Source organism: Filicampus tigris, chromosome 2 (assembly GCF_054856515.1).
Source record: "Filicampus tigris isolate MCC_2025a chromosome 2, RoL_Ftig_1.0, whole genome shotgun sequence".
Taxonomy (NCBI): Eukaryota; Metazoa; Chordata; class Actinopteri; order Syngnathiformes; family Syngnathidae; genus Filicampus; species Filicampus tigris.
The window spans coordinates 452,891-479,391 of NC_141218.1; the positions used below are offsets into that span (position 1 = coordinate 452,891).

The 26,501-nt window shown below is 52.0% G+C and overlaps 5 protein-coding genes across 24 annotated transcripts in view; 4 read left to right on the forward strand and 1 right to left on the reverse strand.

Annotated features, from left to right (window-relative positions):
• The first annotated feature begins 280 nt into the window (after nucleotides 1-280).
• Nucleotides 281-10,141, forward strand: LOC147150687 (GRB2-associated-binding protein 1-like). 4 transcript variants are annotated; one of them, XM_086024282.1, is made up of 13 exons: nucleotides 284-843; nucleotides 3,159-3,452; nucleotides 5,394-5,522; nucleotides 5,605-5,770; nucleotides 6,112-6,244; nucleotides 6,386-6,921; nucleotides 7,563-7,645; nucleotides 7,898-8,007; nucleotides 8,090-8,322; nucleotides 8,952-9,048; nucleotides 9,283-9,412; nucleotides 9,521-9,655; nucleotides 9,797-10,141. In XM_086024282.1, the coding sequence occupies exons 2-13, from the start codon at nucleotides 3,378-3,380 to the stop codon at nucleotides 9,983-9,985; spliced, it is 2,016 nt and encodes a 671-aa protein (XP_085880408.1). In that variant the 5' UTR covers nucleotides 284-843; nucleotides 3,159-3,377; the 3' UTR covers nucleotides 9,986-10,141. The 4 variants fall into 4 exon arrangements, with proteins under 4 accessions (XP_085880409.1, XP_085880408.1, XP_085880410.1 ...); XM_086024283.1 differs by lacking the exon at nucleotides 3,159-3,452 and having other exon boundaries at nucleotides 281-843; XM_086024284.1 differs by lacking the exon at nucleotides 8,090-8,322 and having other exon boundaries at nucleotides 286-843; nucleotides 7,898-8,045.
• A 284-nt stretch (nucleotides 10,142-10,425) lies between these two features.
• On the forward strand, nucleotides 10,426-14,279 carry LOC147150688 (FH1/FH2 domain-containing protein 1). Of its 4 annotated transcripts, none has more exons than XM_086024286.1 (9): nucleotides 10,426-11,358; nucleotides 11,436-11,576; nucleotides 11,652-11,834; nucleotides 11,920-12,039; nucleotides 12,192-12,353; nucleotides 12,428-12,681; nucleotides 12,745-12,940; nucleotides 13,002-13,113; nucleotides 13,187-14,279. In XM_086024286.1, exons 1-9 carry the CDS (start codon nucleotides 10,741-10,743, stop codon nucleotides 13,237-13,239), a joined length of 1,839 nt encoding a protein of 612 aa, XP_085880412.1. In that variant the 5' UTR covers nucleotides 10,426-10,740; the 3' UTR covers nucleotides 13,240-14,279. The 4 variants fall into 4 exon arrangements, with proteins under 4 accessions (XP_085880412.1, XP_085880413.1, XP_085880414.1 ...); XM_086024287.1 differs by having other exon boundaries at nucleotides 12,192-12,335; XM_086024288.1 differs by having other exon boundaries at nucleotides 12,294-12,353.
• Nucleotides 14,280-16,372: 2,093 nt separating this feature from the next.
• On the forward strand, nucleotides 16,373-20,440 carry arsj (arylsulfatase family, member J). The gene is made up of 3 exons (XM_086024291.1): nucleotides 16,373-17,202; nucleotides 17,631-18,657; nucleotides 20,090-20,440. Exons 1-3 carry the CDS (start codon nucleotides 16,946-16,948, stop codon nucleotides 20,423-20,425), a joined length of 1,620 nt encoding a protein of 539 aa, XP_085880417.1. The 5' UTR covers nucleotides 16,373-16,945; the 3' UTR covers nucleotides 20,426-20,440.
• Nucleotides 20,441-23,336: 2,896 nt separating this feature from the next.
• Nucleotides 23,337-26,501, reverse strand: part of LOC147150690 (ankyrin-2-like) — a 35,312-nt gene continuing 32,147 nt past the window's right edge. For all 14 annotated transcript variants that reach the window (XM_086024263.1, XM_086024272.1, XM_086024267.1 and 11 more), the window contains one exon: nucleotides 23,337-26,392. The gene's annotated coding sequence lies outside the window, so the exon portion shown is untranslated. The remainder of the gene's footprint in view (nucleotides 26,393-26,501) is intronic.
• On the forward strand, nucleotides 23,397-24,797 carry LOC147150691 (calcium/calmodulin-dependent protein kinase type II delta chain-like). Its single transcript, XM_086024293.1, has 4 exons — nucleotides 23,397-23,541; nucleotides 23,737-23,812; nucleotides 23,884-23,978; nucleotides 24,461-24,797. Exons 1-4 carry the CDS (start codon nucleotides 23,430-23,432, stop codon nucleotides 24,685-24,687), a joined length of 510 nt encoding a protein of 169 aa, XP_085880419.1. The 5' UTR covers nucleotides 23,397-23,429; the 3' UTR covers nucleotides 24,688-24,797.

A 26,501-nucleotide genomic window follows, 5' to 3' on the forward strand; every position in this document is an offset into this window, starting at 1 on the left:
GGTCGACTTGGACACAACTTTTTTGGACATTATTGTCGACTCCCGACAAATCTCGCCGTTCAAGCCGTCGAGCGCTGCGAGATTGCTCTGGTGTAAAATGGCGGCCTTGCCAAAGTCAAGATTGGGAAACGCAAATCTAGAGGACAAGAGCAACCGTTTGCAACTCTTTGCGCTCACGTCGAGTGCACGTTGTCCTGCATGCTGCTAAATGGGAATAAAGGTGTATTCCGTGTATTATGGATGCTTTGTGACTGAAACACCTGCTCCCTGCGTGCTTGCGCCGCGTGCGTCGCCCTCATTCAGTGGCTCAACCAGGAAACAATCATTGTTGGCCGCGTAAAAAAAAGAAAAAGAAAAAAGGTGTTTTTGTCAAAGTGTTTGTCGCCCTCTGCTGGCCTCTGTGTGTACTCTGGCATGAAACAACAGCGCCGTACATTGAACTCCAATTTTGGCAAAAGAATCGACGTCCCCAAAGGTGATCAGCAAAGTCCCGTGACACGTGAGGGGATCTCGGCTCGGCTCGGCTCGGCTCGGCTCGGCGCACGCCAACGAAGGGCACGGACATTTGCCGACTCGCATTCGACAGCGGACTTAGCGGAGGAGTTTGGATCCTTCCATTGCTTCAAGTAGCCAAAGTGGAAAGCAATTTGCATCCGCTCGCTCGGCTGGATGGCGCTTCCTGAAACGTGCCGTGGTTGAGAATCTGTGATGGTGGCTCAAGTTTCTGTTTGTACAATGAGGACGTGATGCTGAGCGACATGCCAAACGGCGCCAGCGGGCGTCTGGCAAATGCCTCGCAAATCGCATCCACAACCTTTGGAATTTGGACGTGCTCTTGATGAGGTGAGTCCCCTTTGTTTTTCTCCAACGTGGCATATTTTAGCTAGAGCAATGGCGTGGTAACTTAACATCAATTGTTGACGAAGTGGACACTGAAAAAAAAAGCACATTTTTGGGGGGGCGGGCAGCCGAAGGCGCACGGCTTTTTTCTTTTTTTTTTTTAAATCCACGTCAACTCCGGTAAAGCGTACGCTAGCTCGGCAAAGGAGAAGTGCTCGCTGAAATATCCGTGCTTGACCTTAAGCCAGCGACGCCGTCCGTCCCCTTGCAGATGTCAAACAACTCGACCGACCGCATGGACTGCTCGGACTTTGAGCCCCCGCGCATCTTTTTCACGCGGTTCAGCATCCTCAACATCCTCACGCTGCCGCTCTTCGTCGTCGTCCTGTACACGGCGTACCGTCAGGCCGCCTCGCCGTCCGGCCCCGCCGTCGGTCATTCCGACGTGTTCGCGTTCCACGTGGCGGCCGTGGAGGTGGTCGGAGTGCCGGCCTCCACGGTGCGTACTTACGGCCTCTTGGCGGAGGAACACAAAGCCACGGAGCGAAGCTTTGTCATGTTTTACGAGGTGAGGCGAGGTGATATTTCACACCTTGACCTGCGCCGATCGCTACCTGGCCGCGGCCCATCCGATCCTCTACATGGGCCTGAAGCGGGGCCGGGCCGTGCGACTCCGGAGCGTCGGCGGCGTCGGCGGCGGCGGCGGCGTTTGGCTGATTTGCATCGCTAGCACCTTTGGCGCAAGGGTGTGGTATTCCCCTATCGCGGAAATCGCCTTCCTGAGCGCGGTCTTAGTTGCCGCGGCCTTCTTCGGCCTTTCGGTCCTCTGTGCTCTCCTTAGGAAAGGGCCGGTGTCACAGAGGGTGAACGGGATCGAGGGCAACGAGAGAAAGGCCTTCCGGACCATCCCGATCTTCCTCATAGCGTTGCTTTTGAGGTAGGTGTGGGGTGCGATCGCGTCTATACACTCGCTCATTAGCCCCGGCGTTCACATGTACTGTTTCTTATCCATATTTGAATACTTGCTTTGGATCCCCACCGCTTTGGTCTTGCCCCTCCTCTTCCCGCACAAGAGGCGGGCGCTGGCGTGCACGCGGCGGGTCTCGCCGACTCGGACGATGGCCGACGGGTGATTGCTCCCTTTGCCCTTTTTTCCGCGCGTCATTTCTTTAGGAACGCGCCGGCCGGAAATGCGCAGTAAACACCGCCCTCTTGCCTGCAAAGTGTGTGTTTGTCACATGTTTTCCCGAGCATCGGAGGTCAAACCCGGAACGCGTCGCGAGCGCCTCAGTGAAAAAGCCAAAAAAGCCATCGGCGTTCCTTTCCTTTGAAGCTGTCGAGTGTTCAGGGCCCTGTCGTCAGTGGACTTGTCGCTATCCATCCGGGACACGAAAGACAGAAGCAAGAAGAAAGACAACTTTCCCAGTAATTTAGCCAATGTGTGCCAGGGGTGGAATTGACAGGCGTGTTCAGGCAAATGCGCTGGGCAAACCCGTGTAGAAAGCTGCGTTGTCAAAAAAGGAAGAAGGCAACCACCAACTCGCGTCGCGGCCTTCCAAAAATCTCCAATCTGGAAAAAAACCCAAACATAAGACACGAAAGGTATCTTTTTTTTCCGTTTGTAATCGTAATCGAACAGTAAAATGATATTGTGGCGGTCGGTCAGTCGTTGACAATGTTATCGCAAATGTACGGCAACGTGTTTTGACGGCGTCGAAAGTGGAGCCAACCGTCGGTCGGCCTTCTCGAGCCACGGTCTCGGCCTCTTTTGGGTTCCGGGCCGGGGTCGAAACCGTCGGGATGACAATCGGCACCTGGAAATCCCGGGCCTCCTCCGCGTTTGGGACGAGATCCCGCCCCAAGTGGACGACTTCAAGTATGTTGTTCGTGAGCGAAGGCAAATCGACAGGCGGGTTGTTGCGGCGATCTGTCGTGGGGAAAAAGCGGCTGAGGCGAAAGGCGACGCTTTCGATTTTCCGCCGGAAAAGATTGAGGCGGCTCGGGCATCTGCGGAAGACGCTTCCTTTGCCACCGAGAAGAAAGACCCGGGACGAGCGAGACCGACTCTTGAGCGGCCGGGACGAGCGGCGGCGGCGGCGAGGGCGGCGGCTTAGCTTGCTGCGACCCGACCCGGGAGAAGAGGAAGAAAATGGAGGCATTTACCGTGAGCGCAAATCTCGGCTCGGTGTTTGCAAACGCACGCGGGGAGATGAATCCGTTGGAATCGAATTTCCATTCAAGCCAACTCCAGGTCAGCGTGAGTCAAGTCGCTTTTGTCCTTGCGAGGGCACCGGACAGAGCACATCTGTCTGTTGCAGGGGCCGGAGGGAGACGCCGCCAAGCGGGAAGAGTGGGAGGAGACTTGGGCTGGAATGTCCCCGCTGTCCGGGACGGAGGAGGAGCCGGCGGCGGGAAGGGGAGGAGGGGGGGCCGACTGAGCCGGGCTCCCCGGCTGACGTGCCGCCGAGGCTCCGGCTCGACTCGACTGGTGGGGCGCGACCGGAGTGACGCCCGATCGACTGACGACGGCGGCCAGGATGAGTGGAGCCGGCGAGGCGCTTTGTCAAGGTTGGCTGCGAAAGTCGCCGCCGGAGAAAAAGCTTCGGCGTTATGTGAGTAGCGGCCCGGCCGGGAGAATCCACTTTTGCTTCCTTCTGCTCTCTCTCCCCCCACTGAGGAAGCAACAAAGGTCCGATTTCACTCGAACTTTCACAGGCAAACTTGCCTAATGGTATCACGCTGCCGCGGTAAGAAGGAACTTTACACGCGCGCGCGCGCCGCATATCCGGCATACCCGCCCGGTGAGTGGCGCTAATCTCCATCCTTGTTGTGATCACAAGTAAGAAAAGGCTGTTTTTGGATGGCTGGCAAAGTGGAGAATGCGCCACCACCAAGACGAGTTGGTCTTCAAAAGAAATCATTTGTTCACCCAAGACTCCAAAGTGTCACATTTAGGTGGGAATGGGCTTTTTCGGCGGTCAGTCCGCATCCGCCCTGCGATCGGCCGGCAACCGATCCAGGGTGTACCCGAAAAAAAGCTGACATAAGCTCCGGCTCCTCCGGGGCCCGAGTGAGGATGCGCGCAATCCAAACGGATGGGATGGCGACTCTCTCGCTGTGGGCTCCGAAGCCGTCCCAATCGCCAGCGTGTCACAGCGTGGGCCACTTTGACAACCGCGGGCCTTTGTTTGGCCTTTTTGTCGCGCGCGCGCGCGCGCTGCCGGTCGCCTTGCAAGTGTGCGTTCACGCAAGATTTGGGCCAAAGTTCGAGCGGCGTACTTCATCACGCACTCCCTCTGTGCGCGTCTTATGTAAGCCATCCTAATCACTCTCAGCTGGGCCTCGCTGAAAGACTTGCAAAGAATCGCTTCCAAACAAAATGGAGAGCAACACACACATGCCAAAGACCTCGCCGGCAAAATGGCCGCAAAGGTTGCCAAAGGATCCGGCGATGGGCCCGGCGCGCGCGTGCGGACGTCACGCGACCTCGCCGCCGCCGCCGCCGCCGCCGCCTCCTCATCGTCCAAATAAGCAAAGCGGAAGGCGGGAAGCCGTCGTTGAAGGTTTGGAGAGCGGCTGGGTAGGAAGTGCTCTTTTGGATCCATTGTGTCCGCTTCCTGTCGGAACGAGGCGGGGGGCCGGGGGGGGGGGGGGGGGGGGCAAAACGAGAGCGGGAGGTTTTGACAAAGTCTGGGCTTGCATGTCTCGCCCTCAAAAGTCCACTTCTTTTCACGCCGACTCGACGGCGCTTGGGCAGAAAGCCGAGCTGGCTTCCTCTTCGTTGGCGGAATTTGCTGAAATTGTTGTGGGCTTTGGTGGACAAACCGCAAAGATGACGGCGAACCCTCGTTTATCGCCGGGGAGACGCTGCGGACCCGCCTCGGCCGAAATGCACCATATACGGATGTCACGGTTTAGCGGTCTGTCGTCTGATTTGGGGGCGTGTCCTGCAGCGCCGCACCTGTTTCGCATCACCAATCGCCGACTTTAAAAGACAGCGGCGCCGCGGACCCGTTGTCCGATTATTCTCGCTTGCTCGCTACATTGCCACAAGTGTGATTTTGACTTTTGATTCCCTGTTTTTCCGAGTGTAGCGTTTTGCCGTAGTTTCTTGTTTCTTTTCGATTGGTGTTTTCCCGATTCCGTGTGGCAGGTAATTTAGCGTTGTTTCCTTCCTTGCCTTGTTTTGCAAGCGTTTTTTGCGATTGCATTTTTTCGCCTGGTGTGCTGCCAGCGATTTGTGTTGAACGTTGGACAGTGGTCACCTTTTGTAATACATTTTTGTTGGTTAACCTTTCGCTCTCTGGCGTCCGCCAGCGGTGGACCAACGGTCACTGACGGGTGAAAATCCACTTCCGTCATTCGTCATTTTTAAAAGCTGTCCCGTCAATAGTCAGCAAACGGGCGTCCGTCAATCTGACAGAATGCCCACCTGTGCGGACCGCTTCATTTTGGCTAGTGAAAGTCCGCTAGCTCAATGCTAACATTGCTTGAAAGTCGACAGCGGGCATCGCACGCGCTCAACTGAGCGGCTTTTGTTCAATTTGTGGCAGGCGTGGAAGCGGCGCTGGTTCGTGCTGCGCAGCGGCCGGCTGAGCGGCGAGCCCGACCTTCTGCAGTATTACAAGAACCCGCGTTGCCGACAGCCCATCAGAACCATCAACCTGAACCTGTGCGAGCAGGTACGCGAGCGACGCGACGCGACGCGGCGCCCGCCCGCGCGAGGGAGCGAGGCTTGAGGTCTTGCTCTCCTGCCCCGCCCAGGTGGACGCCGGCCTGTCGTTCACCAAGAAGGAATTGGAGAAGAGCTTCGTCTTCGACCTGAAGACGGACGAGAGGACGTGGTACCTGGTGGCCGAGTCGGAGGACGACATGAACCGCTGGGTGGCGTCCATCTGCCTGCTGTGTGGCTTCAACCCCACAGAACGAGGTGGCCGGCACGCCCGTCGCCGAGCGTTTGCGACTTTTCGCGGCACGCGCGGCTTTTGCCAAGATCATCTTTTGGGTTTGTGGAGTACGAAAGGCCTTTTGTCTCTTTTGACTTATTACCATTAACCAATGACAGCATCATACATTTGCCATAACGTGGAGAAATAATTAGGATTCATTTGTGTACCTCCTGTCCAAACCTAGTTGATTTTGGAGATTCTTCCCGACAGCCGCCGTATGAGCTTTTTGCGACATTTTTGTTTGCTGGTGGGAATATCTGCCTTGGCGTAGTGAAGGTTTCACTGTCCGCAAACTTAATTCTCACATATTTTGCCCCTGCAGTTCCTGACAGCCCTCCCGTCGCCACGGGAACGGCGTCCGCCCCTCCCCCTCACCACCCAGCGAGATTGCGCCCCCCGGAGGCCGGGGCGCAGGAGGACTACCTGTGGCTGGCGCAATGCCGAACCCGTGCCAGGTAAAACCGGTTGGTAGCACGCCCCCCCCCCCCCCCCCCCCTCCTTCCATGCCGTTGCCGTGGCGATAGTCACGTCAGGGTTTCCTGCTGCCCCCTGTCGGTTGTGAGCGCTCAGTGCGCTTGTCGGCCTCTCTCCCGCAGGCCGCCCGGCGGCTCCTCTCCCTCCCTGGAAAGCGACAATGGTGACCCCCTCTCCGCCCCTCCCTCTTCCACCTCTTCATCTTCTTCTTCCTCGCCCGGCACTCTTCCCATCAGCCTCCCCGCCGCTTCCTCCAGCTCCCGGACGGCGCCGCGGACGGCCGCCCCGCTGCCGAGCGCCCTCAGCCAATCTCTGGACTCGGGCGTGACTCCTCCTTGCCTGCGCAGAGGAGGCGGGAAGCCTCGATGTCACCCCTCGCCGCACCCCAGGAAGCACTCTCTGGATTTGCACCTGCGTCCCCTGGCCGTCCCCGTCGGTGACGGCTACCAAGCGCCCCGCTCGGCATCAGGACCTGGGCCAGCCCCCTCTCTCCGCCCCCCTTCCACACCTAGCGTGGCGCCCGTCAGCCAGGCAGAGCTCTGTTCCTCCGCGCCAGCCCCTCCGCCGCCGCCGCCGCCGCGCCCGCCCAAGCCTGGCGTCGTCGCAGCACGAGGAGAGAGTCCCAACGGGGGTAACTCACCTGGACGCTGGCTCTCAGGTGAGCTGTCCCGATCATTTGACGTTATTATTTTTTGTGGGGCTTTGCTGGGGCTGAACAATTTCGAAAAGTGATCTCATTGCAATTTAATATCCGATTCTTTTTTTTTCAAGGTCCCCTTCCCACGTATTTAAAAAAAAAAAAAAAAAAAAAAAGTTTTTCATTAATTTTCATTACAAGAAACTATCCCTTGTTTTGATACATAAATGTTTTGGTCTGATAGGCTTCCACTAAAATCAAGGCAAATGAGCCAAGAGCTATTGAAGTTGACAAACAGTCAAACTCATAAATAAAAAATGACAAGACTTGCAAGAAGTTAAGATCGGCCACAACGCACTCCCACGAAGGCGATGCCGGCTACTGATGTCACGCCATAGGCCACGCCCCTTAAGGACCCGCATCCTCCCAACTCAGCAATAGTACAGTGCAGTACTTTGCAAAACCATATTCCGTCTTCGTTTTTTTTTTTACACGGTACATTAAGTCGTTCGCTGCCGGCCCAGTTCAAAGGGATCCGTGACATCGATGGCGTCGATATCCTTGAATGACTTTGGCTTTTTTTGCAATTGAAATGCCGTTGGCCTATTTTCAGTCCTCTTGACCTTTTTCCCGTTGTTATTTTTTGGCTTTTTTTTCTTTAGGCCGCGAGTCGCCGTCCGCCGCTCGCTGGCTGTCCGAGCGAGCGAGCATGTTTGACTTCAGTGACAGCTTCAACAGCTACTTTGTGAGTTTTGAGGCAACAGAAATGAGCAGCGGACTGACGGCTATACGAAACGTCTACATTATTATTGCTAAGCGCCGGCTCTAATTTCCACACGTAAAAGTTTTGGATGATTTGTCTTTCGGGCGAAAATCCGGGATGAATCTAAAATGCGCTCCAACCTTGACAATTGAACTCGATTTGAGCTGTTCGCCGTTGGGTCACGATTGCGCAACCTGAAATGCGCCCATCCCTAAATGTGCTGTGCGCTGTCAGTTGAATAAAGGCATGGTGCCGCTGGGCAGCGTTTGCTCCGAAGACGGCGACGTGGAGCAAAACTACGTTCCCATGAGCGCCGCCACCACGGAGCCGCCGCTCGCAGCACGGTCGGTTTTCTCAACGAGTCCGAGTCTGGTGAAGTCCGGTGAGTGTATCGAAGTGGCCGGCGTGATATTTTCCGCCTTTCAGCCCCACGGAGGCGCGCCTTCCTCGCCGGGAGGCCAACTACGTCCCCATGACCCCCGTCGGTAAAGCGGGCCTGCCGTCTTTTGGGAGGCGGGTGCCGCCGCCCGCTGGCACGGGCTTCCGCCGCGCCCCCCCGACGCCCCCCGCCCCTCCCCTCCGCGGGAGTGCGGCCGGCGGAGGGCAGCGGGAGGCCCTGCCGCCTCCCGTCCACCGCGATCTCAAGCCGCGACGCAGCGGTGAGGGTGCAAACCGCAGTGCTTTGCCGCTATTTCACAGAATTCCCAGCCAATATTTGTACGGTGATCGAGAATGCCTTCTCATGTGGGAAAGGAGAGCTCTTTGAAACACAATGAGCACACGTTATCGAAATGAAGCTACTCACCTCAGGTCACGTGCTGGAAGTTGCTTGACACCAAATTGTCACCAGATAAGGACTATTTTGATATTTTCATTTGTCACTGACAGATGGAAGATAGGTCCCGCCCAAAAGTCCACAAATTGGCAAATGTGCAAAGCACGCAGGGGTTGACGGTGCTGCAATGCCCTCGCATGCGGGAAAGGAGAGCCACAGACATCGTAGCATTTCCCAGCTGCCGAGCCAATGCCAGGATAGCAGTCAAACACGCAATGAGCGCGCACACACGCAGGAGCTGCTGTCTGCCGCAGCTCATGGCCAGACACTCACGCGTCACCCCACCGACGACCTTCAAGGCACCCGTCTAACCACGCTAACAACAGTATTTGCTCTACGTTTCATACTTGCGTCATTTTGCGGCTTGAATGTGTTTCGAAAGTCTGCTTTAAGGACTTTAATGTGCGTCAAAGCGTGTCGTGTGGCTCATTGTTTTGTGTGTGTGCCTCCTAGGGAAACCAGCACCTCTGAAGCTACTTCCAGTGCAGCAAGAATGGCAGGAAGTCCCGCCCCCTGTGCGCTCACCCGTCACTCGAACCTTCACAAGAGAGTATGTGTGTGTTGTGTGCCTTCCAAAACCGACCAAAAAACACATTCATCATGAATATAGACGCTCTAGTGCATGCAAAAGACCTTAAGTGCCCCCTCTTGTGGCGGCTTGAGGTGTTACAGCAATCTCACTTTACAGCTGTGTGGGCTGTACTGTGGGTTCTTCTTCAGTCATCATCTGCGTGTGCGTGTGCGTGTGCGTGTGCGTGTGCGTGTGCGTGTGCGCGCACGTCAGGCCATCCGGTCGCCATTCAGCCGGGCCGACCTCCTCCCACAGTTCGTCTCCCTCCTCCGACTCGGATGATCCCGATGACAATTACGTCGCCATGACGACCACCAGTCTCAGCTTCAGCGCGGGCGAGCCCGTAAATAACGATTTCCTCCGTCTCCTCCCCGTAATGAATTCCTCCCCCCCGTTTTCATTTCTTTCTTTCTTCTTTTTTTTTTTTTTTCCCCCCCCCCTTCCCGCGCAGTCTCTGAGGCTCATGCTTCACCGAGCCTCCGAGGGCGGGGCCGGCAGCCCGTTGGCCCGGCGGGCCAGAGGCAGCAAACAGGTGGAGTACCTGGACCTGGACCTCCACACGGGGCGATCGACATCGACAAGACAGGTAACGGCTGCGGCTTCGGGGCCCAAAAAGGATTTGCAATCACTTGGACTTGAACCTAACAAATATTTGGACATGCTCCTGAAAAAAATTGGGATTCATTCTCGTAAGGTTTTGGCTTTTCACCCCCAACCGAATTTGCAGAAACGTTGCCCGGACGACGACGGCGGAGGCGACGGGCCGGCCGAGGGGGCGGAGGAACGCGCCCGTGGCGAGCGCGTGCGCGTGGACTACGTGGTGGTGGACCCCAAGAGGACCAAGGCCCTGAGGAACACCAGGGAGGCGTGGCATGATGGCAGGATGTCGACGGAGAAATGCAAAGAACACAGCTGAGAATAAAATTGCTTTGAGAAATCTGTCGCCGTCAAGAAGAAGCCTTTCGGATCACCGATTTCGGATCGAATCTGCAACTTTATGTGAACAAAACGCGATTGAATAAATCATCCGTCCGCGGTCGCCAGTCGGTCACAGGACGCAAAGATAACTGAATTGAGCTTTTTCTCATCTGTCATTATTTCCGGGCAGACAATCTTGTTCCATTTATTTGAAGAAAATGTTTCGCCTCTGAATAAAGCACGCCACGTCTCGAAGGGACTAACGTCCCAAGCGGATGTTGTTTCGTGCGTTAATTACGTTGCGGCCGCAAATGGGAGCGCTCGCCAATCGCGGTCCGAGCAAAGCGTTTTGTCCCTTGAGAGCTTCCAAGCGCAGCGGATCAAGCGCGACGAAGGGCGGCAACCTCCTTATGTCTGCAAGTCAAGCATGCAAACGACCGCGCACCACACCGAGCGCCATATCATCTTCTCGCTACGTTTGCTTGCCGGGACGCAATGGTGGAAAAGTCAATGCTAAACATCACGGAGGAGACGTTTGTTCATCGGAGGTTGATGAAAGAAGCTCCGGGCGGCATCTCGGAGAAGTTTGCGTGTGAGCGCGAGCGGCAATTCCATCCAGCGGGAGATGAATGCCCGACCGATAAGCTAATGAGGGGAAGGGCGCGGCTCAAATGAACTCCAGCGGCGCAGCGGCGCAGCGGCGCAACGACGCAGCGGCAGCTCGCTCTCAGAAGGAGGCCGACCAAGCGGAGGATGTTGGACGCCCTAGTTTGCCAGAAGCAGCGAGCGCAAGACTCTCTGGATCTCGTCGAAGCTGAAAGACGTTATCCGGGTTGGCAGGAAGATTTGGACTTTGGCAGTTGCGGGACAGAGGAAGTGACCATGAAGGAGTGGCAGCAAAGCGCAGACGCTCCCCCGAATGCGGACTTTGAGCAAGCCTGCAGGCCCCTCCGTCCTGCCGCTCGCCTCTGCCTTGGCGCCTTGGACTTTAGCGACCTCTGGGATGAGGAGGAGCTGGAAGCAGACGGCGCGCAAGAGCAAGCAAGCAAGCCGCCGAGCAGCTCAAGCAAGGAGGGATCGCGTGGCGTCTTGGCTCCTCCGCCGCCGCCGCCGCCGCCGCCGCCGCCGCCGCCGCCTCTTGACCCCCAATTCTTCCTGGACTCCCCCAAGAGAGCTTGGGCTAAGCGTGGCACCGTGAAGCTCCACTGGCGGCCTCTACAGAGTGCGTCCCCGCTTCCCAGGAAGACTCGCTTCGGGACTCTGAGCATCTGGAGCGCCCTGGAGCCGGTCCGTTTGGATACGGCGCGACTGGCGTTCCTGTTTGAATGCAAGGCCAAGAGCGCTTGCGCGAGTCTCGCTCGTGGGCAGCGGGTAAGAGCCGTCGCGTCGCGCCGAGTCCAACGTGGAGCCGCGCCGCACTCCCGCTGAACTTGTGGCTCGCAACCCAGAAACAAGCGTCCGTCTCGGTGTTGGGGATGAAGAGGAGTCACAACATCGCCATCGCCCTGAGCGGCCTGCCTCCCCCGCGCCTCCTCCCGCCCGCCATTTGCAGCATGGACACCAGCGTCCTGGACCGCGAGGACATACAGGTAGGTGGGCTTCATCCCGCTCATTCGCTTCACTTCTCGGCTGACTTTTGCTCCAGGGTTGTCTCTGCTTCGCAGCGGCTTCAAACGCTTCTCCCGACGGAGGAGGAGCTCGGTCTGATCAAGGAGGCCAAGGAGCGCAACCCAAACTCCCACCTGGCCCCGGCCGAGCTCTGCTTGCTGGCTTTGGGGGAGATCGCCCACCTGGGCCGGAGGCTTCAGCTGTGGGCCTTTGTGTTGGATTACGACTCCTTGGAGCAGGTGAGCCACGGCCGCCGCCGCACACAAGAGCTCTCGCGTCTGGGTCAGTGGCCTCACGGCCCCGCCGGCACTCGCCGTTTGTTAGGAGATCGCCAGGCCTCTCTTCTACCTGAAGCAGGCCATGGAGCAGCTGGCAGCCAGCCAGACCTTCAGACACGTCCTAGCGACGGTGTTAGCCATCGGTAACTTTCTCAACGGACGTAAGGTGAGCGCCGTCCGTCCGGCAGAAGGCGAGCCGCCCGCTGCGCCCGCTCCGCCCGCTGCGCCCGCTCCGCCCGCTCCGCCCGCTGCGCCCGCTCCGCCCGCTGCGCCCGCCCCGCCCGCTCCGGTGGTCAATTGCCGTCCGTTGCGCCCCAGGCCCGCGGTTTCGAGCTGAGCTACCTGGGCAAGCTCTCGCAAGTGCGGGACACGCGTTCTCGCCAGCCTCTGCTACATCACGTCTGCGTGCTTCTCCTGCAGCTCTACCCGCAATCCTCGGACCTCTACTCGGACCTGACGACAGTGAGCAAAGCCGGCAAGGTGCCGTCGCGTCTCGGGCCCCGACTAACCGCGCTGTCAAAAGTTCAAACGCGGTTCAACGGTTCTCCTTACAGTGCGACTACTCCCTGGTCCTGGCCAACCTGGACCACCTTGAAGCCCTGTCCAAGGGATCGTGGGAGCACATGAAGATTTTGGATCAAGCCGACAATTTGAAATGGGCAAAAGGGGAGGAGAGGCCACTCGTCGGAGGAGGAGGGGAAAGTCTGGCGCCGGACGGCGCGCTTCGGCACAAGCTGCCACATCTGCTGAGGGAGTGCGAGGACAGGACCAAGGTCCTGAGAGCCGTACACCGCCGGGTTACCAACAGGTTGGTTTCACGCTGCGGCCTTCTGTGGACGGCGCAGATGAAAGCAAAGTCCATTTGTCCCAGGTTCCACTCCTTCCTGCTCTTCCTGGGCTACTCCAGAGCGATGGCGCGAGAAACCCGAGCCCAGGACTTCTGCAAAACCTTAAGTCACTTCTCGCTGGAGTTCCGGGCTGCTTGGCAGACTGTCGTGGTTCAGAAAGAGCGCGCCGCGAGAAACGCTGCCACGAGACGGGCCAAACGTCAGCCATCTCAGACGACGGTACAGTCCATGAAGCCCGTTGACGGGCGCGAGCCTTTGCTCACCGCACTCTGTTGCTTAGGAAAGTGAGCGACATTGTATGCTGGAGGAGGTGCTGGGAAGGCCCGAGTCCACCTCCACCGGGCCGGATGCGACCGGGCCGCTGCGCCGCGCGAGGAGGCCACGCATCCCGGGTGAGGCTGCGACGCCTCGTTCCAAAGTCTTTGGTTTCCGAGCAAAGCAACTAAATCCCAGGTCTAATCCCAGGTCTAATCCCAGGTCTAATGCCAGGTCCAGCCTTGACAAAACTGAAGCGCTAAGCCCGCCGACGGAACGCCCGTACGGTTCGTCACATCGGGATGACGGCAAAACACGCAAACGTCGATGGAAGTGTTCAAAGTGCTGGCGGAAGCATGTCGACGGACAATTTTTGGGTTCTTCTGTACTGAGGCACGCTGTCCTCTTGTGGTTTGGAAAAAAAGCTGAGAGACAGAGAGGGGGGCACTTCCAGCCACAATGTGCGCACTGTCCGGGTAAGATGATCGACTGATCGGCGAAAGAGACTCCTCGGCTGGTGTAAATAAGTGCCTCGTCAACGTGTTTTTGTTGGTTCTTTAATCCTGTTTTAAAATCAAATATATCGCTGGACGTTCATTCACAAGCAAGAAAGCAGAAAAGTGATCCTTAGTGTGTTCTTTTGGTGCTATCGTGCGTTGTTAGAGTTGATCTTTCTATCTATTGACTCGACGTGACCTTTGCGATTGACATTTATACAATATAAAGTTTGCCTTACACACGTACATAGCGATAGGTGACTTATGTTTACAGAGGCTACTCAGCACTACGACGATAAATATCCCGACGGAAGCTGCAGGGCGGGGCCGAGTCTCATTACTTCCGGCTCGCGTGTTGACGGAAACCTTGCCGTTTGAGTCCGATTTCTTTCTTTCTTTGTCTTTTGTCCACGTTAAAATGTCTGTTGTCAGTACAGAACATTTCAAGGGGGAAAAGGCCCGAAATATGTTTACCGGTGAAACATTCCCAGTCGTATTTCCTTGTCACAATTGCAGCGACATCTGCAGCACAGTGGCTCCTTATCATTCACATTCCGCACACATGGAATGCGCCTCCTGTCTTTTCGTCTCATTATTTTTGACGCATATTAAATGTAGCTATAAAAATCAAACAGCAAATCAAATAAAAAAAATGCCAGGGGTCCTACGCAAAAACAAAGAACCATTGAAAACATGAAAAATGGAAACACCATTTCAAGGGTTTTGGCTTTGAAATGTTGCATTTGTAAATATAAAACTTTGTAAGAAATCTAATAGTGATTAAACAACAATGATTTGCCTTCAAATGACGTTTCATAATTCAATGAACCCAAAAAAGACGTTCTGTCAAATCAAAATGCAACGGGCTGGCGTCACCTTGTGGCCATAGGATTGGACAAATATAACGTCCTATTTACCTCTACCCTTGCCTCAAGGAGCCAGTCATACGTCGACTTAGCCGCCATGTTGAATGTGGCAAACTCGAACGATTTAAGAAAGATGCCTCATTCATTTACTGTTTGGAGATGGAGCAACCGTTTTACGATCACATCTCATCTCGTGGGATTAAGACGGAACAATGCTGAGTATGTTTTGTCATTATAACATTTAGAAAATTAAACTCAATTACAGTATGCTCCAAGGTTACTGTAGATAATTCCCACTGCTGTCGCTTTGGAAAACATTTGCGGTCTGTCAACTGTTGGCTAGCACGTAAGTAACAATAATCCTGCTAGTTACTTTGATGATGAAAAATGATGATGCTGAATTTTCATAATCATCGTCATTTACCCAAATCAGTTAAATGTAAACATTAGTGGCCTGTATTCAGAAAATAAACTCACCACACCTGAACACACACCTATATTCCAGGATCTACTTATTTTTGACGCGGATTAAATATTTAATATTTCTACCTATTGGTTTTCAAACTCGCATTCAGGTACAGTTTGTATGTCACTTTTTATGTGCACTGCATTTTTTTTCCCCCCTATATTTAACCAAAGTGTGAATGTTTCGGCCCGGGGGGGAAGACGTGTACCAGAGCTGTAAGTGTCTGCTGGTGTGTTTCCAGTCATGTGCAGTGCTGCGCAGTCAATGTGAGGGGGAAGGGACGGCTTAGGGGGCGGGGCCTAAGTTGCAGTGAAAAAGCCCTTTTAAGAGGAAGCTCATGTATGGTGAAAGAACGTCAGTGTGCTATGCCGAAAGACATCTTGGAGTCAACTCAGCCGGTGTATTCACAGCAAGTTGGTGCACCACAAGCTGCAGGTCAACTGTGGGCTTTCTATACTCCATGGCCGGGGCGACATCCAAATGCTAAAACACTTGCTGACAGAACAGGTCGCCATCATAAAAATCTGTATGAACGAGGCTGGTGATGCTTATTGAATTAGAATTTGCAAACTGTTAACCGCTGTATGATGAAATGAAGGAAAGCCAAAAACGATAGAAAACGACCCACACTGTGAATAGCAGGCCCGGCATGGCACAAATGGCAGAATCCCCTGACGTGCGCACACGCAGGCAACTCTGGTGAAGAAAATTGCCAGGTTGACGTCGTCCCCTCATTTTGTGCCATTTATAGAGAACAGAGATACGAGGAAAAGGTGGAAAAGTGACATACTTCATAGGCAGAGTAAACGGGGCTACAATGACGTCAGAGGTTTTGTTGACTGTTATTTACCGTGTAGCTAGTTATTTCTTTGGCATAATAACACAAAAACTAGCCATTAGAAACAAACAAGAAAAAAAAAACCGGTGGTTTTCAAGGCTCTCGAAAAATCTTCCAAAATTTGTGCTGGTTGAAAAATAATACTTCTGAAAATCCCACCAAAGTTAAGTTTTTTATAACAAAACTATCATAAAGATTTCAAAGAAGCACATGCAGATGAAAATAGGAGGACTGTAACATGTCTCCCAAATGTTGAGCATGCGGGTCAAATCAAATTTCAGCAAATCCCCGTTAGGCTCGTTAGACAAGGCTACTTTTGGCCCTCCTAAGTTGCACGTGCAGGGTCAAACTAAAACTGTTTTCAATGCTGCCAAAGTTGCGCTGGTTAAACTAAGTAAGTCTACAGTAAATCTCCCATAAAAGCCGCATTATTGAAAAGAAATGTCTCCAAATAAGGCGTCAAATAAGAAAAGTCGAGTGGCTGTTGTCGATGTTGTCAGGCTGCAGGTCCCGTTCGAGCCGATACAAGAGCGTCTTTGTCGAATTGCGAGCGGGGCGGCGGCGGCGGCGGCCGCGGCGGCGGCGGCGGGGCTGACAACATCTGGCGTGCTTCTACACATGATAAAGCGAGACGTTTATCAAATCATCTGCACGCACATCACGTGACAAGAACAAAAGGTACAAGGTGCTGCGCGTGGAATGTTTGGGTCCACGCAGGACAGGACTTGTCGAACTGATGAAAGGAAAAGGCGACGTACTTTGTGCACGTGACATGACAGCGGCGCGCAAGAGATGACGCTCTGGAAAGTACCTAGTGAAGAAAACGCCTTTTGAATGAATAGCTGTCTGCATTGTAACCGTTGACGCACAACTTGGACATCGAAGCTCTCATCGTGTCCACCGCGCGGCGTGACGGATGCACAACTTTGTTCCATCTGTGTTTTGGACCGGCTGCAGGCGAGAACGTTTGATATGCTGTCACTTTTACCATCAAGCTGCAGCTCTCCCCAGCTCGCTCGCTCTCTAGCTCTCTCGCTCTCTTTTCTTTCCTTCGGTTCCACACGGACCCGCCCATGCGCGCACTCGGGGGGCGTCGGGTCGCGGTTTGCTCCGCGAGCGTGAACATGGGCAGTTTTTTTTTTTTCTTTCTTTTTTCTTTCTCCTCCCACGATGGAAGCCATCTGGCGTGGACCTGCTCCAGAATAATGTGTGCGTGGACGTCATTTGCGATTGGCGCTAGGACGCGTTGACGCCGATGCATACAATGAGGCAAGAGAGCAGACGAGCGAACACGATTGCAAAATGTGCATTTGGTGGCTTGCGCTCACTTTGCTGCTCGGCTCGATCGCGTCGCACACTCGGGGCTCCAACTTTGGCACGTCGCCACCGCACATCGTCTTCATCCTGGTGGACGATCAGGGCTTCCGGGACGTGGGCTACCACGGCTCCGAGATCAAGACGCCCACCCTGGACCGACTGGCGGCGCAGGGAGTGAAGCTGGAGAACTACTACGTGCAGCCCATGTGCAGCCCGTCCAGGAGCCAGCTCATGACCGGCAGGTACACGGGCAACGCGATCCGATAGCCTACTCTCACAATCGCGCGACAAGAGATCCAATCCAATATTTGATCAACGGTGATGCGTCATGATGTCGATCATATTGCGATCGTGATTAGGCTCCGCTCGCTTTTGGATGCTGCCCGCTACTTTGAAACGAAGAGATGTTACCCGCTTCTTCTCTGTGTCCACATTTTGCGAACCTGTAGTTGTTCCCCAGCTGCCCCCCCCCCCCCAAAAAAAAAAAAAAGTTGTTAAATACCCGCATAAAAAACCAGAAGTTACGAGCACAAAAGAACCCACTTCGAACAACCACTAGAACTGATGGAGGCCGGATGTGGTGAAGTTGCGTCAAGTCCATTTTTTTGCACACAAAAGCGTCGGAAACGGCTGCTGCGCGCGACTAGTGTGAGCCGGTTGTGTTTTTCAGGTACCAGATCCACACGGGCCTCCAGCACTCCATCATCCGAGCCACCCAGCCCAACTGCCTCCCCCCGGACAGCGTCACCCTGCCGCAAAAGTTGAAGCAGGCCGGCTACTCCACGCACATGGTGGGCAAGTGGCACCTGGGCTTCTACAAACGCGGCTGCCTGCCCACCCGGCGCGGCTTCGACAGCTTCTTCGGCTCGCTGCTGGGAAGCGGCGACTACTACAGCCACTACAAGTGCGAGGGCCCCGGCATGTGCGGCTACGACTTGTACGAGGGCGAAGAAGCCGCGTGGGAGCAGGACCGCGGCTTGTACTCCACGCTGATGTACACGCAAAAGGCCGTGGGGATCTTAGCCAATCACGACCCCGGCAAGCCCTTATTCCTCTACTTAGCCTACCAGGCGGTGCATTCCCCGCTTCAGGTTCCGGCTCGCTACCTGGAGCGCTACAAGGGCATCGCGAACCCTCGGCGTCGCAAATACGCAGCCATGGTCTCGTGCCTGGACGAAGCCGTGCGCAACCTGACCCTGGCCTTGAAACGCTACCGTTACTACCACAACGCGGTCGTGGTGTACTCCTCGGACAACGGGGGGCAGCCGCTGGTCGGCGGCAGCAACTGGCCCCTGCGCGGGAGCAAGGCCACGCTGTGGGAAGGCGGCATCCGGGCGGTGGGCTTCGTCCACAGCCCCCTGCTGGCCAAGAAAGGCACGGCCTGTCGCTCGCTGGTGCACATCACCGACTGGTTCCCCACGCTGGTCGGCCTGGGCCGAGGCGCCCTGGACGAGGACCTGGACCTGGACGGCTACGACGTGTGGGAAGCCATCAGCGAAGGGCTGCCCTCGCCCCGCCGCGACATCCTGCACAACATCGACCCCGTCTACGTCAAGGCCAAAAACGGCTCGTGGAAGGCCGGCCACGGCCTGTGGAACACGGCCGTGCAGGCGGCGCTGCGCGTGGGCCACTGGAAGCTGCTGACGGGGGTGCCCGGTTACAGCGACTGGGTGCCCCCGCAGACCTTCAACACGCAGGTGGGCCAGGCTCCGGTCACGTCGACTCGACTGGGCTCAGTTTCCTGACGCTCCGTTGCTTTGCAACTTTGCGCTGGTTTTATCCTTTGCCGTACTTTGCGGAGCTGGGCGGTCCGTCCGACGCGCGCCCGTTTTGCCGATGGTCCGCGAACGAGGGGAAAATAGCCCGATTGGGCCCGGACGCAAACCCCTTGATTTAGTCCGCCGTTGGGTCTGCGATCCGCCATAGGTCTATTTTTCCAGCGCGGGGAGGAACAATAATGACTTGTTGTCGTCGTCGTCGTGGTTGTCGTTGCTCGTGGGACGGATTTGAATGAGGGACCAGGCGGGGAAGAGGCTTGCAAAAAACGCAGTGAGTCACAATTTCAAAGTGCGGACCGGCCTATAGACGGCCACTTTTGGGTTTTTTTCCCGCCGGAAGAAAGACAAAAATGACGGACAGCGGAAGGGTACCCGCGCTGCAGACGGCTGACAAATAACGGACGCTCAATTTTGAGTCAAATGCCCAGCGCTGTTAGCTTGTATTTGCGGACCTTTTCTTAGTTTCTAGTATTAGTTTTCATATCTTCAAATTGTGCTTCAAACTAAACTACAATCCTCAAACAACTGTTTGAGCTTCCTTCTTCTGTATGGCTGAAAAGTCAATGTTTAAAATGGACCCCAAAAGCTCACATGTGATATTAAGTGGCAAAGATGAGAACAAAGGACATTTTTGTTACAATTATAGTTTGATAAACGTCACGTGTAGTTTGTGGGTTTCTTGTTTTCTTTGAAAGCATTTTTCCTTATTTTATTGCATTCACAACACGTTCATAACTTTGTGTCAGACTTACATCACAAATTTCACATTATGGGACCCGCTTGGCTAAAACCTATGAAAGACTCGACTTGACCTATTCCAGACCCAGAGTAGTTACCGACCCCTTAAAAAGCGTTATAATTGCCTATAGATGCCACAAGATGGTGCCGGAGCACCGCATCTCCATTAGACGGCATGATCACAAAAGCCGCAAATGATTTTTTCCACTAATGATGGAGGATGAGTTCTCCAGAAAGTCCGAGCCGAACTGCAAATATGTGTGGGGACAGTGCGGAAATATATATACGTGGATATGTAAGAATTATTATTTAGATATATTTGAAAACATTATGCATAATACCCATGCAGAATAATGTGAGGCGCAGGTATTGCTTTTGTCCACTTGGTGTCACCATGCTCACACTGTCATATAAGTGACATGGCTTTAAAAGGCGGGGTCTGGCCTGGTGAGTGACGTGGGTGTCAAGCAAACGAGAGTGTCGAGTTGGCTGGCTGACCCGAGACCTTGCTTGATTTTTTTTTTGTTTTTGTTTTTTTTGCCACACTTAATTTGGGACTTACAGCCAAAGAGTAAAACCCGAGACTAACTCCCACCTCTGTTTCTCCACCCAGCGGCTGACCCTGCGCTGGCACAACGAACGCGTCCGCTGGGACCGCGGCAAGTCCCTGTGGCTGTTCAACATCACCTCGGACCCCTACGAGCGGGTGGATTTGTCGCGGCGCTACCCGCACGTGGTCAAGAAGATGCTCGTGCGCCTCGTGCAGTACAACAAGACGGCGGTGCGAGTGCGCTACCCGGCCAAAGACCTGCGCTCCAACCCGCAGTACAACGGCGGCGTGTGGGGGCCCTGGTACAAGGACGAGATCGGGGACAGATACGACCATCTGTTGACCAACCATTTGAGTACCGGCGGCGGCGGCGGCCGGAACAGAAAAATCCAAGAGTAGCGGGCCGGACGTCTTTGCGCAAGACGCAAAGTTTCTCAGGGAGCACTTGGGATTTCAACCACGGGTGGGGAACGGGAGAAACCCCTGGGCCCGTCAGATCGTTTCAACTTAGAATGCGACAAGAATATGGCGAGAGGAAGAGAAACGGTTTCGTGTTACAAGGACAAAGTCGGGCATTTAGCCAAAAAAAGAAAGGACGAAAAAACGTCATGCCGTGAGATTCGAGTCAGTCAAAATGTTGCAAAAAGACAAAGTCGGAATATACTGTGAAATACTCTACAACAATAAAGTAGTTACACTATGAAAAAAGTTCTAATATGACAAGAAAAAGTCAACAATTTACAAGCAAAAACAATGTTGTCATGCCAGTAGGGTCAAGAGAGAATATATTGACAAAAAAAGACAACGTTAAAGAAATAAAGTCGGAATACTCCACACCAAAATGGTACGACGTTTCAAGAAAAAAGCCGGAGTGTTACAAAAAAAAAAGAAAGAAAAAAGAGTCAAGTCAGAATATTGCAGAAAAAGTCGCAATGCTAGTAGGGCCATGTTGGAATATACTCGGACAAAAGACGAAATGTTGCAAAACTACAATGGGACCATTATGGAAAAAGTGATGAGTTTGCGAGAATAAAGCTGTGAAAGCTTCGTACGGTTGTGAGAATCAAGTCAGAATATCACAATTACATTTTTATATTTACAAGCAAAAAGGTCGACAAGTCCGAATCAGAACCCCAAAAAAGGAAAACGTTTGTTGGATAAGATAAGATAAGATAAGATAAGAAGGCCTTTCTTGATCCCACAGCGGGGAACCTTTCAGCGTTACAGCAGCAAAGATCACAGAGGTCGCACAGTTACAAGGATAGAATAGTAATATGAAGGATATGTGAGAAATAGTTTTGCCAAACTGACACGACATGGAAATGAAAATACTACCGCATTAGCCAATCACATCCATGACCTCATAGACTTGAAAATAGAATTGATTTAGATGTTTATTGTTGAGCGCGTTTGAACAACGACACGTTTGTACTTGACGACCGGTCTCAGGACGACTTGAATGCGAAACAGCCAACCGAATAAACTCTGCTTTTCCCCGCTTCTGAACTCTTGTGTCTCGCGCGCTATTGCTCAGGCTGTAAATGCTTCTCGTTCCACCTTCTTCTCCCATTGATTTCCTTCTCAGACCATCTGGAATGTGACAGGTGGGGCGGGCGCTTTGAAATGCGTCCAGCTGGCACGCTCTCTGCGTTTGGCTTTGAAATGCCAAGAGGAAAAGCAGATTGATGGCGAACTGGGCTTCTTCTCCGCCTCCTCCTTCTCCTTCTCCTTCTCCTTCTCCGTGGACGCAACAGCTGAGAGCGCTCGGCTTACAGCGTGAGGAATCCGGCTCGTCCCTCCCATATCCTGCCTGACCTCTGCACTCACATTGTGCATACGTGCAAGCATTTGCCCCGCTTTGTTGTATTCATTTTTTTGTTGTTGTTGTTGTTTTTTTAAGTCCCCATCGAATCGGAATATTACGAGAAGAAAAAAAAGTCCGAACGATGAGGAAAAACTATTGTGACGAGTGGAAATACTGTAAAATAAAAGGTTGTAATGCGACAACATAAAAGTTGGAATATTACAGGAAAAAAAGGTTATAGTGGTACATCGCCGGAATTTGAGAACAAAAGTGGGTCTTGACAATCAAGCCGGAATACTGTGAGAAAAGTTGCAGTACTGCAATTTTGAAAAGTTGTCATTTTAAGAAAAAAATATGGTTGAGACTATTATGAGAAATAAGAAAACCTGAAATGTTACAAGAAATAAAAGTTGTAATTATATACCAAAAAAAACACTGTTTAAAAAAAGTTGGAATAATAAAAAAAAGGGTTTTGAGTTTCGAAAATGAAAAAAACGGTCATGTTGCAATTCAAACAAAATGTAACTATGCAGGACATTGCGATAGGATGAAGTCAGAATATTCTGAGAAAAAAGTCTGAATAATTTATGAAAAAAATCAAATCGTTACATTACCTTTTGGCAGAATAATGTTGCAACAATTGCAGACGAAGCCGTAAAAATGCCCAAATTAAAAGAAAAAGGAAAAAGAATATCGTCAAAATACTGCAAAACAATGACAATGCAATTTACAAGATGACAATGAACAGTTATGTGGGAAAAAGTCATATTAAGAATAAAGTAATAAGACTGAAAACAAGTAGCAATGTTACAATAAAAGAAAGGTGTGAAGAAAAAAGTTCTATATACAGAAGTCAAACTATTCCCAAAAAGTCCAATACATTTTGATTGATATAGCGCGTTTGATAACAGTTAGAGCTGTAACAAAGCACTTTACAAAATAAACAATAAACAATCAAGATCAGCAAGGTGGGATGTAGACAAGCCTCTGGGACCAAACACCATCACTTCTGTTTTCTTTTCATTGAAATTGAGGGAATTCAGTGACATCCAGTCTTTGATGTCCTCTAGGCAGGACGGAAGAGGTCTTACGGAGAAGGATAAATTCGGTATATTCAAAGAAGAAAGTCGGAACGTTACGAAAAGAAAATCGTAATGCTACGATAAAGTTGGAATAGTACCAAAAAAAAGTTGTCATCCAGAAATAAAGAGCCATGTTAGGAATGAAAAAAAAGTGAACCAGAGGAGGATATAGTTGGAATGTTAAAAGAGGAAAGTCGCACTGTTCCAATATCGTCAAAATGGTGCGGGGAAAGAAAACTGTCAAAACGGAAGCTACTGACTGCAAAGAGCTCATTGTATGAGAATAAAGTCCAAATTCAACAGGGAGAAAAGGTTGCATTTAAGTGTAAAGCAACTGGGTTTGTTCTAGGTGCACACGCATTATATGTATTTACAAAGTAGAGTCCGGTAGAAGTCCAAAGGGACACTTCAAAACCAACAAGAGTTTTCTCCGTGCAAATATAAGCAAAAACCGGCCTTTTGCTTTCATAGAGGACACGTTGGACTTGTAATTGTGAGAAAACATTTGACCCCGACCATGAGAATGCTTCTGCATCTTTTTATGCTTCTGCTCTCCCTGGACGGGCTTCTGAGCAGAGAAGTGACTGTTCAGTGGGCTGGCAACAGCAGTGAACCTGATGCCGTCCGAGGTAAATATTTCACTCGCAGTATGAACAGCTGCAGCACGAGACCAAAAGAGGTTTACGAGACCGCTACGCGATTAAAACACACAATGTTGTGAGAGGGGAAAAAAAGGAAGCTTTTTTTCGTGGGGGGGCTCTATAACGAAAATAAAACTGCAATGTTACTCTTTTGATAATTCATCTTACAAATGTGTCTGCAAGCCCGCAAGCAGGAGATCGTTGATGTCACGGAGAAGCTGCTGACAGCCATCGCCAGGAACGACGTCGCCACTTACAAGTCGGTTCTATTCGCTCACTCGACCGGCTCAAATTCATTGGGCTCATTAATGCTCTGGAATTTTGTTGCAGCCAAATGAGCGATCCGGATCTCTCGAGCTTTGAGCCGGAAAGCCACGGGGTCCTGGTGCGCGGCATGGAATTCCATCTCAACTCACTGACAAATGGTAACATACACAAGTGCTACGCATGAATGACTGTGGGCGGGGGATGGCTGGGGGTTGGGGGTGGTTGGTGGTGTGGTGATGGGGCCTTTGTCTTGTCCAAATTAAGTAGGAGTATTCAGAGGTAGGCATTTTACACAATTTCATTGGTCATCCGTCAGCGGCCTGGGTACCTGTCCGTCATTCGTCAGTAAGTACGTCACTTTTCATGACGAATTGTAATTATCACTCGCTCAGTCCCTCACTTAAACCGTCAGTTACCGTGCAATAAAAATGTGGTGCTGGGAAAAAAAGTCATAATCATACAAGAATGCAGTCGCAAAACTTGTACTATTATGATAAAAATGTTGTAGTATTACAAAAAAAACAGTCATAATCGTAGAAGAATAAAGTCAATACTGCAATAAAAATGTGTAGTATTACGATAAAAATGTTGATATGGAATGAGAGAGTGTTGTGCCTTTGGCCTTTTTTGCCTTTTCCAGCGCCGCCCGTCAATTATCCGCACAACATTATGGTGGAGCCTCACGTGCACTTGCTGGGCGAGGACGCGGCCTGCATCGCGTACGTGCGCCTCACCCAGGCGGTCTCGCTCATCGAGTGGACTCTCCCCCCTCGGGCGGAGGAGACTCGCATCTGGCATCGACGCAACGGCACCTGGCGCCACGTCCACTTCCATAGCAGCGGCTACACTCCAGGGCTCGCAAAGTAACGCAGACGACAAGAAAAGGTCACTTCGTACCTGGTGGATGTGTTGCAACACCACCAAATTGTCGTACTGTAGAGACATTTCAAATAAAACAAAGCAGCCAAGAAAATGAATTCATGTTTTTTTTTCTCCGCTTCTTTCATGCAATTCTTACCGCATCTTATTGTTTTCAATATTAGCTCCGGTGTTTGCTCAAGGGGGGGCCACCGCGTCAGGAGCTCCCCAAGAGGATCCCTCTTTCCTCATATGGTTTCTCTGTGCCCTGCCATGTCTCTTTTTCCGGTTATATCATATCTGCGTGTGTGTGTGTGCGCGTGGATATCTCTTCGTGTATATTGTGTGTGTGTGTTTGGGGGGGGGGGGGGTGTAAATGGCGGGACCGGGTTTTCCTTTCTATGTTGTACTGTATTTTGATGTTGTTAGTGTTCAGCATTTTGAGTTGCATTTTATGTAAAAGTGCTATATAAATAAAATTCGATTGATTGATTGAAAAAAAAGTAATAGCAGGAGGATAAAGTTGAAATATTAACAGGAGTCGTAATTGTGCTGTTACAGAATGAAAGTTGTATTTGTTTAGAGGTATCAGTATTTGTTCATTTTATCCAACGGTCTTTGGTGCCATCAAGTGGACACTGCAGGTAACGGCAGCAAATGTGCCTTATTTTTACAATGCGGAAGTGACTGGCAGTACAGTATATGAGACAGACGATGGCAGTGCGCATTCTTCTGACGTCCCGAATGACCGCGATGTCTAATTTTAAGGTTGCATCGCCGGTGCGTATAGTTTAGTTGTGTGTAACAACTCTATGGCTTAGTTTTGATGTGTACTGGCCGTCAGCGACTAGAAAACCGGTCGTAGCACGATTTGTTGCCCACGAACTAGAGAATAGTTAAAATGGCGTCTAGGACGCCAATTGCAATGTTTACGCAGCAGGGTACATTAAGCGGTTTTATTTATGCATTTTGTGATTGTATTTTATGTTTGCTTTTCACAGTTTTGCCCTTTTGATTATCAGTAAACCAACCATAACAGCATAGTAATGTTCCAATGAAGTCAAAATACTGCGGGGATAAACAGTCAAAACGGAAGCTACTGACTACAAAGAGCTCATCGTATGAGAATAAAGTCAGAATTCAACACGGAAAAAAGGTTGCATTTAAGTGTAGAGCAACTGGGTTTGTTCTAGGTGCACACGCATTATTTGTATTTACAAAGTGACACTACTTGCCGTGCTACTGAGGAGCAGCCTACAACTTTGTAGGGAGTTTATTCACGAACACGTGTGAACAATTGTGCATTTTGACAGCTTGTCGTAAATCCGACACTCCTCCCTTCTGCGACATTTTTACGAGCTGCGACATTACACTGGACCCCACTAATGCACACTTTCACTCATATACACACTCTCTCTCTCTCTCTCTCTCTCTCTCTCTCTCTCAAATAGACACAAACTTTGTCCCACACACACACACACGCGCACGCGCACACACATGTACGCTCCCTCTCGCACGCGTGCGTGCGTGCGTGCACACAGAGTAGCTGTGACGACACCAGAAAAAGTTGCTGTGAATCAACGTTGGCGTGTAAAGAGGTTGTCTCGTTGATCATCCGTCCGTTCGCCGTAGCGGCCGGTTGTACAGTAAACGTTGGGACAACAGGGATGCAGTCTTTGGCCACAAAAGGAGCAAACCATAAATACCCCCGCCCCTAAAAATAAAACAAAAAAGAAGCAAGAAAATTCCACAAAGGGAAGAGTACAGAATCCTTCAATCAGCATTAAAATGGAAGATGAAGGTTCCACAGCTGCTTTCCTTGT